This window comes from Zosterops lateralis (genome assembly GCF_965231275.1).
Source record: "Zosterops lateralis genome assembly, chromosome: 1".
Classification (NCBI taxonomy): domain Eukaryota; kingdom Metazoa; phylum Chordata; class Aves; order Passeriformes; family Zosteropidae; genus Zosterops; species Zosterops lateralis.
This window is the reverse complement of record NC_139762.1, coordinates 20,079,013-20,098,912: the sequence shown is the minus strand read 5'-3', so window position 1 is coordinate 20,098,912 and position 19,900 is coordinate 20,079,013. Positions and strand designations below refer to the sequence as shown.

The 19,900-nt window shown below is 37.2% G+C and overlaps 1 protein-coding gene across 3 annotated transcripts in view; it reads right to left on the bottom strand.

Moving 5' to 3' along the window:
* NEBL (nebulette) overlaps window positions 1-19,900 on the bottom strand; it is a 251,730-nt gene that overhangs the window by 15,675 nt on the left and 216,155 nt on the right. Inside the window, exons 5-6 of one of the 3 annotated variants that reach the window (XM_083861078.1) lie at window positions 18,044-18,215; window positions 12,844-12,972 (exon numbers count right to left, since the gene is read on the bottom strand). In XM_083861078.1, the coding sequence (XP_083717204.1) occupies window positions 12,844-12,972; window positions 18,044-18,215 (301 nt within the window). Of the gene's footprint in view, window positions 1-12,843; window positions 12,973-18,043; window positions 18,216-19,368; window positions 19,440-19,900 lie in introns of those variants that run through there. The other 2 variants (XM_083861077.1, XM_083861079.1) reach the window with 2 other exon arrangements.

The window sequence follows — 19,900 nt, the reverse complement described above, 5'->3', positions numbered from 1 at the left end:
GAATCTTGACACTTTGGCAAGAAGTAAGGCAGATTAGATGTGATGAGGGCATAATGTTAAAGAGGCATGAAGAGCAGAAAAGTAACTTGACTGTTATGACAAATAAGCTTTTGGCAGACTTAAAGATGATGTGTTCAACATCATTCTCTGCTGAAATTAAGACTGTTGGAAGAATTTAGCAGGAGTCATAAGGGGATATGTCTAAAGAAGGTTATAGGCAGTCCACCCCTGGTGCTCACTGCATATCTGAGCTTTATTCTCCAAGGCTGTCTGAGACAGCCTAACACTTCTAGTACCCCTTCCTTCCTCTCAGCTAGGTTGTTCTTCTGCTGGCATGGTGAGCTCAGCCAGGGATCAGACCAAATACAGTGCAGGCTGGAGGCAGGACCAAGCACCCAAGGCCACGGACAGCAGAAAGCAACAAACAGCTACATCAGCTCAGTTGGGGTAAGGTATGTCCCCATAAGCACCTCTATTTTGTGCCTCTGAATTCAAACCACAAAAAAGTTGGGCTTCTCACAGATGCTTCCCTCCAGATGTCCCAGCACTCAGCTCCAAACAGAGCACCCAATGTAACACAGGTTCTCCTGTGTGCTCGCAGATAGCAGACACTGCTCAGCTACCTGCAAACTGCTTCCATTCTAGGTCTCCACAATACTTATAAAAAGTCATAGAGGAAGTTTAGAGAATATTAAGCCTACTGCAGCCAGCAAGAGCTGTTTACTTGACAGTAAAAACAGATATCAGAGAATTTAAAAGACTTCAATGAGTGTGCAAGGATTGCCCAGAGAGGTTGATATGAGGTGCAGAACTCTGCAGCAGCCCCATGGTACTGAGCAAGGAGATGATCTCTAAAGAATACAGTCCAAAAGCAGTGACAGAAACAGAGAAAACAAACAGGAGAGTAGAGCAATGTTAGACAGATTCAACATTAGGAAAACCTCAGTAATGATTTTACAGTGCAGAACTGATTGCCAAGAATGCTTCTGTCCCCAAATGGGAGGAAAATTTTTTAAAAATCCCAAAGGTTCACCCAAAAAGAAATGTCAAAAAATTGGGTAAAGAAACACTTTTTTTTGCCAATCCCATCAAAATATCTATAATTTTCAATCATTATTACAGTTTATTTGGCTCTTCAAAATTAAATATACTTCAACACAAAGCTGGATTCTTTGTTTTAAAAATGTCAAGCTTTAACCTTAAAAATCTCAAACTGAAAATGCGGTTCTTTTGGCATTGAGACATTAATCACACGTTACCCATTCCTCTACAAAAGTTTGCCTTTTAAACTACTATCTTCTAATGAACATGGAAAATCCCCAGCCATTTGAAAAGGTGAATTTCTCCACAATAACATTTCAAATAAGCTAGAAAATTAAAAAACACACTCTAAAGTGGTTATCACTCTTATCTATTACAGAGGTTTTTTTCTAATCAGAAAGAATAGCACAGCACAGTCAAATTTACTGGGAACAGTTCAGACTGTGTAAGCAATATAAAAAGCACTAACCTGAAGACTGAAGATGGTGAGACCTGATACAAAAGAATGCTGGTTTTAGAACAGTAGAAAACACCCTGGTAAGGCATCTTGGCATTTTTTCTTGTAAAAGCAACTTTCTCTTCATTTCTTTTATTTTTTCTGCTCTTTTCCTTGCCCTTTACTGGTTAGTTAGCCTGCTTTCATGGATGTCTGAGCTACCAGGCTGGTTGCTCTCAGTGGTTGTCAGAAGCAGCAGTTTGTTCTATTACAGGAGTCAGTAACAGTTAGTAAATTGGAATATCAAACCCAGATATAATTAGGTTGTTGAAATAACAACCTGAAAGTATGGCCTAATTCACAGAGGGTGTTAATAAATATCTGCCATGCTCACTGACCTCATTAGAATTGAAGCTCTGAACTACTTGTCTTCAGTGACAAATTCAGAATGTTACAGCTTAGGAAGTTTCCATAACCTAAATTCTAAAGATACAAGAAATAAACTGTGCAATCTTCAAATACTTAAAAAATTATGGAGAGGATGTGAACAAAATTACTGATTTTATGTTTGAAATACCATTAATTATTCATGGTGCAAAAAATCAAAATGTCTCTACTCTCATGACTACTTACTAATATACTACAATTTATAAAATAATGTATTTTAGACTAAACTTCATTAGTGTCATGATTAGACAAAGATTGTTTAAAGAATCATTATTTTAGAGCACCATTTTATCAGCTAGCAATAATTAAGACTAGCTGTATTGTACACCTTGTAAACTGAAGTAGATTATTACGGGAAATGCAGAATCATGCAATTATAACCCTTGAAAAGAATTTCAACATGAGAAATTAAAATTTTATTTATAATGAAATTGCAACAGAAGATCTCACATAGTTGTTGAGCATATGTCAGAGAAAACTAAGATATTTTGAAAGGAACAACAAAAAGAATGTCTAATGTGCTCATGTGACACTGGAATCCTGTATTTTATATGAGGTTTCCTTTTAGGCAGGGACTATCTCCTATTTCAGCCCAAAGTTCCTGATTTGTACGAACTAGCAATATCACTAATAATAGTTATGTTGGTCTTTGTTTTATAAGCCCATCATAAATCCAATAGCAGATGGAGTAGGAATTTGAGAAATACTAGCTAGGACAGTGGAAGAATAGTTGGCAAACTGTCTCTCTAGTACATCACAGTCTATGTGCCTGGTGATTCAGACCTTCTTAATTCTTCACATTTTGAGGAATGGTGGATCCATCAATTCCATTATATACTTTTTCATGGCAAGTTATTTTCCAAGGTCCATTCTGGCTTCTCTGAGCGTTCTAAATCTCTGCATTTCAAAAGTCAGTCTCTCATGGACAATTTTTTCCTCAAAAAAAAAGAGGAATATGGCTTTCATTTCTCTTCACAGTAACTGCAAAATAGTAATATATTTTTAAAAGCCCAGGCTAGCACAGTCTCCAGAAGCCTTGCCTGCAAGCAGTTATCAAATATCACAGTCTAGAGAAAAATGAAAGGAGCCTAGGATGTCTTATTTTCTACAGTCAACGTTACAAGAAAGAGGACAGTCAACAGAAAACCCATCCTGATCATTAAAAGACAATAACACAGAGAATATTTTTGCCAGAAAGTGATTGTGGATACTGCTTAGAGCATCATTTTTATTGAGGTACAGGGATTGGAGGATGCTGGGCAATAGCTCAAAAGCTTTTGTGATCATTAACACATTACTGTCAGAGTAAAGCATCACAGAGTTGTAAAGTATCAACTACACATAATTTAGTGTTTTGGCAACAGGAAAGGAGAAGAAGCCAAATCTCAAACAACCCATAGAGTCCCTGCCTGTGTCTGACTCTGAAATAGTGAGGTGGTAAGTGGCAGCCTCATAGCTTGCAGAAAGCAAAAGTCATTCCTGTTCTGGAAGAGCAGATAATTTTGATGTTCTGAAAATGACATCAGCTTCCCCAGACTGCTTTTAGAATGGCCATTTAGGACTGCAAGACCAGTAACACTCAAAAGAATTGATTTGATAAATGTAATTCCACAGTAGCTCCTTCAGACAAAAACTTTTTCTAACAAAAGTAAAGGTGTCTATTATAAAATACAGTGTTAAATGATCTCCCCGGAGATTCAGTAAAATATTTCAAAGCATTCATTAAAATATGTCAAAGCATTATCAGCCTTTAAAAATATAGGAAAAGGCTGCAGTGTTTATTCATATCTATGTTTGTGTTGGTTTTGCTAAAAAACCCTGCATAAAATGAAAGTAAGCACAATACAAAATTACCATTTAGAATTAATTATATTAATTATTATCTTCATCCAACTTCTTTGAACAGTTGTTTTGGGGATTTTAAAAATTTTATGAATTCTATATTTAGGACTTTATGGCCAGCTCCAACCATCTACTTCACTTAAAATTTATTTCACATAAAATACAAACCATTTATCCCCCTTCCAGATTTCACTGAAAAAATTTTACTGCAGCATCATAAAAGACAAAATTACTTAAACTACTTGGCTTCTAACCCTACAACCATACTCCTATTTGTTCCCAGTTTTGAATCCAAAAAATGTAATTTTAGGGTTATTATGATGAACACAGAATATTCTAAACCAGTTAAACGTACTGACAAAAAATTCTGGCTTGATATTCAACTGCAAAATATTTTCTAGATGTTTAATTCACTCATTTTCCTCACAAAAGTAAATTAAATATATTAAATATATTATATACTCTACTGCAACCTGAGGAAAAAGGATTACTAACAGGAACTATATAGATTATGTTGTCATAGAATTGTTCTAGCAGTTCAAATATAAAAGATCATTTTATTGAGACACCACTACAAATATTAGTTTGGATTTTCTTCAGTGGTTCCTGTATAGTGCAAAGAGTTCAGCCTGTGTGTCTATCAACAGCTGCTATGCTACAATACTCATACACACCCCCTACCTCCCCCACTGGTTCTGTGCCTGGAACACAACCAGATCACAGAGCATCCTGCTCAGAACATGAATTGCAGCCAGGATTTGGTGTTACAAACAAACCTTACTGCCACCTGACTTTTTTGCCCAACATTCAACCTAAGTTGAAGCAGGTCTCAGCTGAGACAACAGTTCAATCTGCCTTTCCTCTCCTCACACACCAAACCACATCATTTTATTTATGAAAGCACAAAATGTCTTCAAGCCAGCCCAAGATATCCTCAGTCCTAGTGGGGCCATGGTGTTCCACAGGAAGCTGCAACTCCCGCTTAAATTGTGAACAGCCACAGCTTTGCTCTAGGCTTCCTCACAAAAGGAAAGATTTAGTAAAATGAAGGTAAACGTGTTACATTACCCACATGCCTTCAATAATAATTCAAATTCTCTTACATTTACTGAACATCAACTGTTGCCCTTGTGCATTAGAAGAGAAGTCTGCACGTTCTTCTCACAGAAACTGTGCTTTGATTTCTGTGCATCAATTTATTTGCATAGTGGGTATTACCAATCTGAACAATGACAGAATGCTAGAAATAACCAGGATCATGTGTGTCACTGCACACAATTTTACTAATTATATTTATTGTCTACTGGACATAAAATTCTCTGAAGTGTATCAAAAGCTGTTTTAGGGGACCACACCGAACAACTAAAATGATTCCTTGCCAAGGGAGCCATTAACACTTCCAACTGCTGAGTCACTTGGAAACTTCCTTTTCACTTTCTGCTCACCAACTATTTAACAGAAAAGGGAACATCAAACTCATCTGGCAGAACAGAAGGATCCCCTGAACTGCTGCTACACTACAGAAATTAAAAATGGGATCTCTTCTGGATTCTCCTCCACTTAGATGTCTGGGGATTGTCTTTTGATGCTGCCAGATGCCAAGAGTGTGGGAGAGAAGCATGTGAATCAAAGACAGGCATAAGGAATCTAAGTAAAAATATTTTGGAAGTACAAAATGTCAAGCTCTCCCTGGAACATTAACTCATCCTGAGCGAACACACACTGAATGAAATATGTTTTCAGACAACAATCAACGATTTATATCTTAATGTATTACAACCAGCACAGAATATTTAGTTTTATTCCCAGCACCCTGAACCAGACCTTAATCAAAATTTATCTAAGAAATCACTTGAAGTACTATATGAATTTTCAAATTTTATGTTAAAAAAATCAGGTTTTACAAATAGTTAATACCTCTGTGGTGAAAAAACAAAATATAATTTTCTGCACTTATTTCTCTCATGTTCTCCATTAACAAAGCCCTCAGCAGAGGACACTAAAATTCCAATAGTCCAGACTAGGACAGAAAACTGATAATGCCCAAGATAGTGCATAAATGTAGTCCCACGTCTTCCTGGACTCCTATACTTACTTGGCTTAATAGGCTGAAATGGATTGTTCAGAGACAAAATTATCTATTAAGCAGCCAGAAATCCTCTTATCATGTAAACACAGAAATTAGCACATGTATGGAACATACTCAACCTATTTATCACTGAAGTCTAAACTCTCACAACTAACTTTGTCCTTACTTTTCTTTCTTACCTAAAATTTAGAGCTGAGAAGGTTTTCAACACCAGAAAACCTCACACTGTTTTCAAGAACTCCTCTAACTGTAATGACGTTGTTTAAAATCAGGAAAAAATGCCATTTGAATATTAGGAGTCATTGCAAAACAGGAGGCAGAAGCTGAAACAGCAAAACACACCTCCTTCAAATGAGGGATGGAATTTTCAGAAGAGATAGAGCTCTTTCTGCCTGAAAAAACATGTCCTTTTGGGGTACAATGTGGTTACAATAAACCCTTACAAAGGAAACTATATAATTTCTTTTAAAATATATTTGAGAATATATTGAAGACCTAGGTTCTGGAATGCAAGCTCTCTAACAAAGAGAACTCTTCATGCTAAATAATTTGTGGCATCAGAGAGATTACAAACATATACATCCACTTGTGTCTGTAAAACATATAAGAAAAGTATTTAGTTAAGTTTGAAAATATCACAGAAGTTTGCAAGCAAGTTATTATTAGACTCCAAGCATTTGTAGTACATTACACACTTAAGAACAGAAAACCACCTGTTGTGGTGTGCATTTTGGGTTTTCTAAATTTTTTGTAATTTTTGTTAATAAGTTTTTGTAAGGTTTCATTCCTACACCCCCTCGCCATCGCTTCCCTTGATCACTGTCATTAACTCACATAATAGGCCTGGCTTTCCCCATTGTATCTTCTTAATAGTCCAGGCCTAGGCCATTGTGAACCTATTGTATCTTATCTTGGACACTCCCGCGTTTTTGATGGCGCTGGCTAAGCCAGGTGGCTCTGCCGAGGCCCCAGGTATCATCCACACCCCTTTTACCCCTAAATGTCAATGTCAATGCCCCCCTGTACCTAAACCACTCCCCCCTCATTTCAATCTGTAACACCCATGTTGATAAGGGCAAGCAAGAACTCTCACAGGCACTCACGCTTTGACCACCTGGGCTTTCGCCCTAAATAAACACCTTCCTAAGCAACACCAAGTGTGAGCCGCTCCTTCTTCCAAGCAAGGTCATGTCCCTGTCTGAAATCTGGACCCAAAGGATTAACTCGTTTGTATGGTATCTGAAGAGCAGAGCTAGCGAGGAGACAAGCTCGGAAGGACCATAACCACCTGTTTATCAAGATAGAAAAACAGTTTTACCAAAATGCTGTTGAAAGGAAGAAGACTGGTTTTTTCCCCACATGTTAGCATTCAGGTTGGCAAACCTGCTGGGGACTGGCATGTTACAGGAGGAAAACCAAAGTACAATCTAGTCTGAAATACAAAAAAGTCAGAAACAGATGTAAGAGTCTGGTGGCTAAGAGAAGTGTCAATGTGACCCTCACCAAGAGGTTCCAAGAGTAGACAGAGGGCATCATTTTGATGTGTTCAGCTTTCTGTGGCAGGGCAGCCTGCTGACACACTTGAAAGGGGACAAGAAACCCACAAATGCCGATACTTCTTCCCATGAACTGTACAATTCCTCTCCCTCTGAATGCCATGTTTGATTACTGGACTCCAGGGAACAGTATGGAAACAGAGTTCAGCTACCTGGCAAAAAAGAACAATTCTCCCCAATGACAAAGAAGAAAACATAACTGCTGTGTCATCCTGCTTGACCTCTTCAGAATGGCAGAGCTTAGGAACTGAATGTGAATACACGGAGGAGTGAAGGATTCCTGCCTTGCATTCCTGACAGCTCACCTGGACGTGGAAGACAGATCTCTCTATTACAATATAAAGAGCAGTCAGATATTATTCCCTCTTTTTTCATTGACTTATCTTTTACTAATGGTGATTTTTCTCAATCTCAAAACCAGAGGGTTTTTTAATAAAAATTCATGGGAAAGACAGAGCAAGGAAGGGAAAAAAATCTGGTTTTCCTTCCTCTTCTTTCAGCTGTTGGCACAGGAGAAGAGTTATGACCACTATCCAAATGCAAGGAGACTCCTAAGCCTACATACCAGGAAACATCTGCAATTCCAGTGTGTGAAATAAAAAGGTATTTTCTCCATTTTATCTGACTAGTTTGTAGTCTTCTGACCAGACTAACCAGGAGCAGAAGCACCACCGAAGTTCCTTGTACTAAGATTTTCTGTGGTATATATGTGTGGGTGTCAAAGCCTCCAGTGAATCCTACAATCATTTTACATACAGAGTTACAGATACTGGTGTGTGCTAGGGGCAGAGGAGGAGACATCCTTGAGATTAATGTTTAAAATGTCAGTGTTGGGCTGAGGAACAAAAGGCCTCTCCTTGAGCTGGTACACAGAGCAAGGCTGCTGTCAGTGACACACAGCAATACATAAGGTCTGTGTCTGCTCCTTGCAGGGCTGTGCTCACACTGCAGTTCAAACAGCAGTTCTTCTAGTGCTCTGCAATGAGCTCCTGCCTCAGTGAGGAATGGAGGAACATAACCCCTGGAGTCTGAAGGACAGGAGGGGAGCAAGGTCAGCTGTTCTGTAGCCTTTCTTTTTCAGAAGGTTGGTATCACACAATGAGGACAAGCCACTGGGGAGAGAGAGATGAAAGGAGCTACTGTTTCTCATGGATTAAACTTCCACTCCAAGCTAGATAAAGACTACAAAACTTCAAGAAAGAGACTGCAGCATTGTGTTTTCTTCAGTCTTCATAGACTTTGGGGTCAAATTGACAGCAATGTCCATTTGCTGTATTTATTCCTCAGAGTTTTTTTGCACCAATTGTTTCTGGATTGCTTTTTTTGAAGTATCTAAGAAAAATAATTCAGTTTTCTCATAGCAATCTACAGGTTACTTTTAAGGCTGATAACAAAATAAGTGGAATTTCATGGCTTCTTGAAATCTGTGTATTTGGATTGCCAGTGTGAGTAAAAGAAGGTAACTAATCAGGCAAAAATAGACTTGAGTGTTGCTGGCAGACTGTTCTCATTAAAATAAAGAAAGGAAGACCTTAAAACTCATATCAAGTCTCCTTTATGCTAATTTTCACTACTTGTCTGGTGGCAGCAGGTGAACTGAGTCTGAAGGACTTGGGCTGAAGGAGACAAGTGAAAATAGCACATATGCAGCCAACCAGTAACATGCTGGCTCCAGCCAAAGATATGAAATTTCAGCACTCATGTTTAAAACACAAGGGCCCTTGAAAATTCTGTAAGGTTTCCTGCATAACGTGTGTTTTTGGGAGTAAAACAAAACTGATTTCCATCTCCTACAGACTTATTTCTATGTACCTTTTAAGATAATACAATGATGCTGAAGAAAATAACCAAGAAACCATGTTTTTTCCCCACCAGAGTAACAATATATCCATAACTGAAAATTCACTGATACTCATCTCTTATTTTTCTCCATCTACAGACTACACATGATTTAAAATAAAAAAATAAATGGTCACTTTCTTACACTGAAAATGTCTGAACCTATGGTAAGGAAAAAAATTATGCATCATGTCTATATGCTGAGACATACCTAGACAAAGATGTGCACACAAACTAGACATTAAGAGGAAATCAAAGAAAAAAGAAAAGTGAAAGGTCAAATGCAAAGTAGAAGAAAACCAGCCCTGAGAGTTTCAACCAGAAACTGTCCAAAACAGTGCCAGATTGGCAGAGCTGCTGAGCCATATGAACCAAATCATTTTCTCTGCGAGCCTGAATGCAAACTAACAGGGAAGAACTTTACCTGAAGGGAAGGAAGGGGAGCAAGAGAGTGAGTGTGGAAAGAACTGGGAGAAAATCACTTTACAAAGCTGCATGGAAAATCAGGACAGACAGAAAAAGAACCTAAATAAAGAACCTTATAAAGAATCTAAATAAAACCCAAAACACAACAGTTGAAATATTTTTCAGACAGAATCCTGTGAAGAGAGACCTGAACTTCAGAACTTTGCTTTTTCCTCATGTTCTGTGGAGAAAAAACTGCCTGGTCTGTCTCTATAAACAGAAATAAATCTGACATCCATATATCTCAACCTCTCTTTTTGAGGAAAATAATCTGAAAAACCTTCTCAAAAGTAAAGGGCTCCATGCCTGAGAAGTTGCAACATCACTGTTTAAAGCAGGACTAAAAGAGAGAAATCATTAGCTTCTGTTCTTTTTTAGCCAATTTGAAAATAATTACCCCCTTTGGGTGAGAATTTTGCAAAAATGTGGCACCCAGGCTTCAGTGAAGTCCTACAGAATGGTTTGCAGGTACAAAGATCATCTTTGTTAGGCAATAACTAATTGCAAAGTATTTAGGCAGACTGAGAAGTTCTAGTGCAATACCTTCTGTTCAGTGTGGCAAAAATCCTCAAAGATATTGTGAAGTAATAAAGTCAGCCCTGAAAAACAATCACCAAAAGAAGCTGCTAAAAAAGACACATAAAGTTGAAAAGTAATTTCAAAAAGATTATTAAAATGAAAGCCCATGACCTGCACCAGCTTTCTGGAAAGTGTAAACAATTGTTTCCTATTCAATTCTACCTGCAATTCTCTAAAAGGGAGAACAGGGAATTTTCTGGACTTACATCATGCAAAAATCTACTGATTTTGAAGAGAAAGCTCCCTGAGAAGGACACATAACTCAACATCATGATCTAAAATAACAGTAAGGGAACAAAATAGGAAAAAGTAATTCTAATGAACAATATTAGTAGCTTCCCTGTGATGTTATTACTGAAATTCCCCAAGAGAAGACAATTATTTAGATCTGAATAAACCTTTAACATCCGGTACTAAGTCAGGGACCCAGTTAAGATCTGGGAAGAGGTAGTTAAGGAACACTTCCTTCAGCTGTGGCAGGCCAAGATTTGAATTGTGTGTCAAATATCAGTAAAGGTATCTAAAATAAAGTAGCAACTGAACAATGTAGAAATATGTGAAAGATGAAGAGACAAGGCCAAAAACACTCTGAGATTGTAAATTTGGTTACAGGTTTCCAACTGACTTTCATGTTGGCACACCATCAGATAGAACAATGAGAAACCGTGCTGATCTAGAAGTACGAACTCCATGAGAAACAGCCATGGAATTTCACCAAAACAGATTTAGTTCTCATTTATGGTATAAAAGACAATTGTATAAAGGTCATGGGCAAACTCATCTTGTGGCTATGCGCAAAATGACCTTTTGGATGGGATGAAAAAGACTGGTATTTTTGGCCAAAGATGTTATCTTCTGCTGGCTTTTTCTAAGTGTGTTCACAGAAATGGCATTTTCTTGTAAAGCATTAGTTCAGTTACTTAGCTCTGGCACTTATCTCTTCCCTGGAATGGGAACTGTCTACAGGTGCTCAGATCCTGGCTAGCCAGCTGGGTTAAAACAGAAACAACCTCTTGCTAAAATATGTTGATCTTGGGAAGGATCTGTTCAAGACATCACCACAGCAATAGATTCAAATAGAGCCACGAAAAGCAAGCTTACTAGTGCCAGAACAACCAGGAAAATAAAGCAAATTTCCCATTCTCAATAAGGCAAGTAGTAAAAAATGTCTCTTAAAAATCAAATCAAGCTGACAAAGCAATGTTGAAATGCCCTGGAATACTGCCAAGGAAAATATCAGAACAGCTGTAGACAAACAATGTGCACTAGAGTGTGAAGCTCACTTAGCATTATCACAGGAAGAGAAAAAATAACATAAAGTGCATTATTGCTATCATCTATTAAAAGAGTTGGGAATATAGTTAAAATACCAAATAAAGATAATCAGACATGATAAAAAGCAGCACATTTCTGTCAAAGATACATTTCTTTCTTCGTTCAGAGTTAGCACTTCAGTCTGAATATCTTCTTCTCCCTCACCCATTCTTAATCAGAACTGCTTGTATGTATTTACACAACACCCAAGAAATGTAGACTCCATAAGCACCAACTATCACAGTAACATATTACTCCAGTGAATGGGAGAACATAAACAAGTGCAGTCTACAGTGCAGATGAATTAAAATCTTCTAAAAGCATGGGTAATTAATTGTTGTATAGGCAACTAAATGGTTTCTTACAAGAAAAAAAAAAAAGTAACCCTTTGTATAACCCTTACAATGCACCATTTTTTCACAACTGAGAAACAGAAATGACTATTAGACTATATGACTATTTAGAATGCAATGATTCAGAATGTTGTCTAGTTCATACTGTAATGCCAGTAGAATAACTAGATCCTTATTCATTATTTTCCTAAATTTTCTTCTAATCAACAGCATCAAACATGTACACAATGTGGGTTTGTACCTAAGAATGCAGGTTTGTCAAAGTGTTCTAATATTAATCCATGTTAAACCACAACAGACTATATAAACTTCCCAGCTGAATGTTAACCTTGGTTCTCGAACCACTGAAAGGATGAGAAAATTTAGTTATGTGAGAAAGAAAGAACAAAATAAAATTCCTTGGATTTTTTTTTTAAGATAAGAACAGAGAGCCACAAAACCCTGTGCAGTTGAAGATGGGGAAAAGTACTTCAATCACTAAAATATTATTATATCCTTGATTTACGCACTGAAAAGCCCAAGGCAAATATGTTTTTTTCAGGTTAAAGGTGTATGTCATTCAGTTACATTGTGTTATTCAAGAGAAAAAAATAAAACCAGATTCACATACATTTTTTAAAAACACAACACACCTTTAAAGCACTGTAAATAGGAGACAACAGGGCTTTGGAGCCAACAGCATTACCAAAATTGTGAAAGATAATTCATAATGATACAGCACACAGAAACTGTGCAGTCTTGCTTTGCTTTCCTAATCAATCAGGCAATAGCTTACAACATTTCTGCTTGTGACTACACAAGGATATGAAGTTAATACAGGCCTGTGAAGTCTCAACACACTGCAACAGTGTTGTTAGTGAAAAAGGTGGGAATAAAGGGTACCTCCTTCATCAGATGGCCTTGTTATCTCACTGCAGTAAGAAAAGGTAGGGTTCGTGTCAGAGCCATCTGATTTATAATCTCCCAGACTGGTAGAATGTAAATACTGCTTACTGTAACGGCTTGCTCTTTCTACAAAGGTAGAAAGAAATAAAAAATATCACAGTAAATAGAAGGCAGAAGTTCAAAGACAAGCAACAACATACACCCCATCACTGCTAACATTGCTATTCATATGCAGATGGCATTAAAATTAGAGAAAAGCAAATTCTTTGCAATTTTGTATAGATTTTGAGCACCATTAGTTCCAAAGCTTGCTTCAAAATCTAATACAGTTAAGTTTGTTCTTTACTTTAAAAGAATAGCAGAAATGGAAGGTAGTATTGAGATACCAGAAAGAGAATGCATGAAGATGAAGAATATAAAATTTGCCAGTGGAAAATAAAATTATTCTTTTATCCCAGCATGCATATAAGTCCATGTGGAAATACAGCTGTATGTTGCTCAAAAGAATATTTAAAGTTACAAAGTAGCAAAGGAAATATATGTGAAAAGTTAAACATTCAAAATAAACATCCCTAGGCAGGAAAAGAATCAATAAATTTGTAAAGCCAAAACCCGGCTCCCTGTTATTACATTACTTTCTCTCCTTTTCCATCTATCCGAAAATTATCAACACTTTGGAGTTGCAAATAATAGAACAAAGCATAATGTCATGTGCCATATAGGCAAAATGTGCATGGAAAAGAAATCAATTTCATAAATAGGTCACTTTCTATAACTCTGAAATTTTATAAGGTCTAACTACTTGAAGATCCTACATATAGCAAGGACAAAGTAGGTCAATGCTTTTTAAATGGCTACTTGTAAGTGGCATAAATAAGTTGTTTAAGATAAGATTTATTTCACTATTTCTTGTCTCCACATGTGATTACAGCTGAAGTTCCTATAAAACATTGCTTTTAAACTACAGCAGTTACAAATATATATGAAAGTATGCTTATAAAACATATGGCTGGCATATTGACCTGAAAATTTACAGTATCAACTTAGTTTCACAAACATGAAAAGCTGAATGGGCGAAAAGTCAGGATATAAGCAATACCAGAAAGCATATGCAGACTCCTAGACTGAATATTGTCCTCCAGAGGATCAATGTCGAAGATGGAGCCAGGATCTGTGCGCCAAACTTTAAGATCTTTTTCCAAAGCACAGAAATTATAAGACAGACAAACGACAAAGGAAGTAAAAGCATGAAAGGAATGAGTTTTAACAATCTGCAATCAATCTCCTTCATCTAGAAATTAACCAAAATATCTAGATATTCACCTGAAGAGATCAGAAAGATTGGTTTCCTGCTCAAAAGAACTTAGTGTATTCATTTTAAGCACTGATATTATTTTAAGGAGATTTTCGCTCCCAATTTTTTTTGCACTTTCTAAAGAAGACTATAATATGTTCTTAAGTCATAATAGATGGACACCAGTTAAGCATCACATATTAGAGCTCTCTTCCAGTAGCAGAACCAAAATCATCAGAGCTACAAGATTATTTCCCCCAGTTCACCAGCAGGATCCTTATGTGTGGAGATGCTGCAGTGCATATCCCTACAGCTGCCAAGTTGGTAGCATACAGCTCCACAGCTGACAGAGAAACTACACACTCTCCTCTGCATACAGCAGAGATCATGTCAGCATAAGAAGAATCAAGGCCATAGCTCATCCAAAATAAATTTCTACTAATTGCTTAGTTCATGTAAACTCAAAAGTATCCATCTTTCTTAATTAATATCAAAAAATTAACTAAGGCAACAAATTTAGCTGTAGAAATCTGCATCATACACATCTACCATAGGAAAAAATGATGCCCACTCCTGAACTTAAGTAATTCCCTGTGCCAGTATGTGCCCAGGTGCCCAAGGAGGCATCCTGGCCTGGATCAGCAACAGTGTGGCCAGCAGGACCAGGGCAGCAACCATCCCCCTTTGCTTGGCACTGCTGAGGCCACACCTCAAACCCTGTGTTCAGTTTTGGGTTCCTCAGTTCCAAAAGGACTGATTGAGAGATTGAGAAATTGAGGTGCTGGAGAGAGTCCAGATAAGGGCAATGGAGCTGGGGAAGGGTCCGAAGCACAAGCCTGATGAGGAGCAGTTGAGGCGGCTAGGGATGTTTAGCCTGGAAAAAAGGAGGCTCAGGGGACCTTACCACTCTCTACAAATACCTGAAAGGAGGTGGTTGTGATGTGAGAATAGGTCTCTTCTCCCAGGTAACAAGTGACAGGATGTGAGAAAATGGCCCCAAGTGTGCCAGGGATGTTTATATATTGGATATTAGGGGAAAGATTCTTCACTGAAAGGTTGTCAAGCACTGGAACAGGCTGCCCAGGGAAGTGGATGAGTTGCCATCCCCCTGGAGATATTTAAAAGATGTGTTGACATGATGTTTGAGGACATGGTTTTGTTGTGGGCTTGACAGTCCTGGGTTAACGGTTGCATTTGATGGTCGAAATGTTCTTTTCCAATCTAAATGATTCTATAGTATCTGATATGTCTAAAATTAATAAAACTTTTTAATCTCTTCAAACCAGTTTCAAATAAAACCTTGATGTAAAGTATAATCAGTCAAAGCATAAATCTACCAGATCACACACTTTTACTAGTGAGTTTCTTTTTGGGCAGACCTGGCCACAAGATTTACTCCATATACTGGAAGTAGGGAAAAAAACTGTCTTCCCAACTTTTTTATTCTTTTGCTAGTTTGAGAGGTACCAAGCTAAAGAATGGGTTGGTAGGTAAAGAACTGTGAGGACCCCAAATATGTCATGTTTCAAATTATTAATAGCCTATATGCAATGGAAAGAACAGGCAGAGTTAACAAAAAATAAATCTCATGGCTTTAGAATACATTCAATGTATGTACCTTACACATTATCTACCACAACTCCCCTAAGGTAAGGCATAGTGCTAACTCCTTCCTACCAACATAAATTAAAGGCAACACAAAATATTTTTATAAACTATGTGCTAGTCCTAATGGAGATAAATTGTGCACCTACATAAAGTACTGACAGGCATGAGAAGGGGTAGGGGAATTGGTGAATGCCCAACTTGTCCTGTTTGATCGTGCCTTAGTAAGTGAAAATATAAGTATGCCTTCATAGAAGCACCAGTGCAAGAGTCATTGATTTGTATTGCTTTTGTCCATCTCTGTAATCTGAAATAACCTACATAGAATCAGAATCTTGGCAATATATAATACAAATCAGTTTTAATTCCCAGGTAACTATTGCAAAGGTAAAATAACCTTATATTCATGTGAGAATTGTGGTTTCTCCAAAGCTCAATTTATCTTGATGAGTTTGGAATGGCTTAGTAGGATTAAAACTAGTGCCTATTTGCCAGAGCAGTGTCATTAATTCTAGTAACCAGACATTTGAAAGAGTAGTTCTAACTTCACCAATAATACATTAAAAATCAACCAGAGGTATTCTGACACACTTTTCCTAACTAGCTGAACAATTTTCAGCTACGAAAAATACTCACGAGAGTAATAAGTAGGTTTTTCAGTTTGCAAATTTTTTTTTGAGCTGCCAAGGACATTTCATGGGCAGGGAGCTCACTGCCTCTTTTTAAACAAGTAGCTATTAATTCCAAAAAAGCATTAGCTGAAATCCTTCAGGTTTGTCATGGCCTTTTTCCTATAAATAGTGGTACAATTCTTGCTCTTTGGCAGGCATGGGAAATTAAGAATTGCTGTGTGTTTTCATACTGGAATATTTTTAGGTGATAAATAGTACTAATATCTCAGTTCTTACAAGAATCTATCTCAGGGATGTCCTTCATTCCAATCTGCTTGTGCTAGCAAGGTTTCAGCTGCTGAACATGAGGTTGCACACATGGTTCTTACACAGGGCTACAGCACCCATGCAATGCAGCAGAGAGGAGGAGGTTGGTAGCATAAAGAGCAAATTGCAAATGAAATGTCTCACTGAAATTTTACAGGAGCCTTTCTCTTTTTCTTAGGCTGTACCACGGCTATGAAAGTGAGTAGTGATGGAAGATCATCAGCACCTGCCCCAGGCAGAGCTCTAACACACACTTTTGGGAAATCCCTTCTCATATAAGGCTACTGTATCTACAGACACATAAAGGATGGCAACAAAAAAGGAAAGAAATACACTTCCTTATGTGGGGGAGACTTATTTGGAGACTTTAAGGAATAGACTGAAAAAGAATCTGCCAGGAACAACATAGTTCACCTTACTCTGGGCAGGAGGATGGCCTACATGAGACACAAGTTAGTCCATTTCTCCTGCAATTTCTTTGGGTTTTGAGAGGCAAACAAAGTCAGCCTCATTGTATCACTACATATGAAGAATTTTAATGTGCTATCTCAGTATGAGTTTTTGCACACAGATCCTCTGGGGTCTACATGGCTGCAAAGCACAGAAAAACAGAAATGGGACATACAAAAACAAAAGGAAATGAGAAGAAAATCAAAAATATGACAGCTTCCTTTGCCATAGCACACTTGCTGACTTTTAAGCAATTTCAAATATCCACTTGGAATTTTAAATAGAGTTCATTATGATTATGTCAAATAATACCTTTATGCAATATCTTGTCTTTACATATAACCCCTTTAACACCCATTTTTATCTTGGACCATCCTTCAGAACATCAATTTTCAACACTGGTACTTGGCTTACCAGAGATCTAATGAGGTAGTGATGAACTATCGCTTGAGATATTTTTAAAGCTGTGTGAAATTGTGCAAACAAAGTAAATAGATATGTGCCATTCTGGAGAAATTACTGACTGACAGAAGGGGAAATTTCAAACTGGCCTGCAATATTTAAACATTGAAATCTTGCAGAATCAGTTTTAATCGTCTTTTTTCTGTGTAAAATTGAGATTGTCGTTATTTTGACCTTCCTTATAGAGTCAAAATTCAAATTTAAAGTAATAGTAAAAACTATCCATATATATATATATATATTTTTTTTTTTTTTTTTTAATTACAGAGCAAATACTGTATCTCCCATTCATTTCCATTATGACTCCTCTAGAAGCTGACATGGAACCTGTAGTTCAATCATAAGTTTCATGGTGAGAAAAGAGGAAAAAATGAAATCTGGAGAGCACAAATAGGGGCTTTTATCTTCCCCACCATGCTTTCAATAACAACAGTATTTAACAGCTTACCAACAATTATTCCAGGTCTTCTATCCATTTCAACAATATGTGGATGCACACCTTTATATGCAGCATCACTCACAATTTGGGTGTTTTTCCGTACACGCTCTGTTATAGGATCATCTACCACTGGGGTGAAGCCTCTGCCCTTTGTCTTCTCAAAATCTTCATGATATTTTACCTAGGAAAACAAGGAGAATTACAATTTTTCCCCCAGGTTGCAATTGGTAGCAAATGGTTATTCTGTGCAGGAATAAATATATGTTTGGTTTATGAAGGACTCATAGTCTTTGACTTTGCACCATAACAGAATTGTTATACACACGAGATAGATCGGATGGCCAACCAGGTTATTTTCTATTACCTTAACTAGTTTTTCTGATATTTTATTATCAATTTTGAATTTCTTTTCCATGACACTGAATTGGGCACTAGCCTAAGCAGCAGAGCATCATCTTACTGTCACACAGGACACAAAACAGCCCTGCCCTCAGGAGGTCATCTGGTCCATTCCCTTCTTCTCTAAGATAGGCTAGCTGTCTACTGATGCAGACAAATACATCTGTCAGTAAAAATTTCACAGCAGTAGTAGTTCTAAAGAACTAAAGCATTTTCATTCACTGATAATTCTGATTACTTGCACAGTACCATACAAAATGTATATTCTGCTCTCTTGTTTTATCATATGTCAGCTGGCTTTAAAAATAGATTTTTAGAAAGAACAACAGTTATTCTAAACTGCCTGCTTAAGAAAAATTTAGAAAAAGGGACATTAGAGTAGAAAGTGTTACAGCACCAAGTGTTGGAACAAAACCGCAGTATTAGTAAGAGTTATAAAGGTAGTACTGCTGATTATTCATATTTACATTATAAATAACTTAATCATCAATTAATTAAATTGACAAACATTCTCACACAAGCTGATGCACACAAAATAACTCATTCCAAGAATCAAAGTCACGCAGAAACCAGGAACATGCACAGGCACAAGGTGAAGTGTGTCACCTAATCCAGTGAAATTGTGACGCTCAAATGATGTGTGTATATTTTTAAAGAAAAAAAAAACAAACCAAAGAACAGACATTTAACTGTTAGAAAACTGTTTATTAGTATTTTGAAAATGTTCATTACACTCCTATGCAGTTAGCAAACACTCCCTCTACAGGTGAAAAAAGAAAATATTCCTTCCATACCTGAGGAGAGAGTTTCATTAGTTACCTATATTAATGGAAGGCAAAATCCAGTGGAAGTCAAGTGCCATTCCTTAGAACGTTCTAGTCATAGGAAGAAAGTACCCTACCATTGAGATGTTGTTTTGTGTTTCTTTGACATGCCTTAGCTCAGGTGTGTCTAGAAGCACACTACGTCTACCTTTCATCTGCCTCTGATCACTGCTGTACTTGACCTGCAAAACAGCAACAACAACACAGGTGAATTTTTTGTTTGCAGTAGGAAGGCTGGTGAGAATCACACCATGCAACAGTACCTTTCCAAACCACAATGCCCAGCAGTTGTCTTCTTTCTTTACAATCATGTAAAGAAAGGTAAATTATTTCACAGTGAGGATACAGATGAGATATTGGTAAGGCCAAAAGGCACATTTATTCCATCAATCATTTACTCAAAAAATAGTATTTATGTAAAAGCTGAGATTTGTGACCATTTGAATCACATAAATGAAATCATTCATTTATCAATGGAAAAATAAGATAAATACTAAGAAATATATGACTTAGAACACCCTTAAAACATATTTGTATGGCTGATGGTTGGGATTTCAGGTTGGGATTACCTGAGAAGCCCAGAGAATTCAATTCTTACAAAAGGCTTAATCCTTTGGAAGGCTTCTTACTCCCATTCAATAGT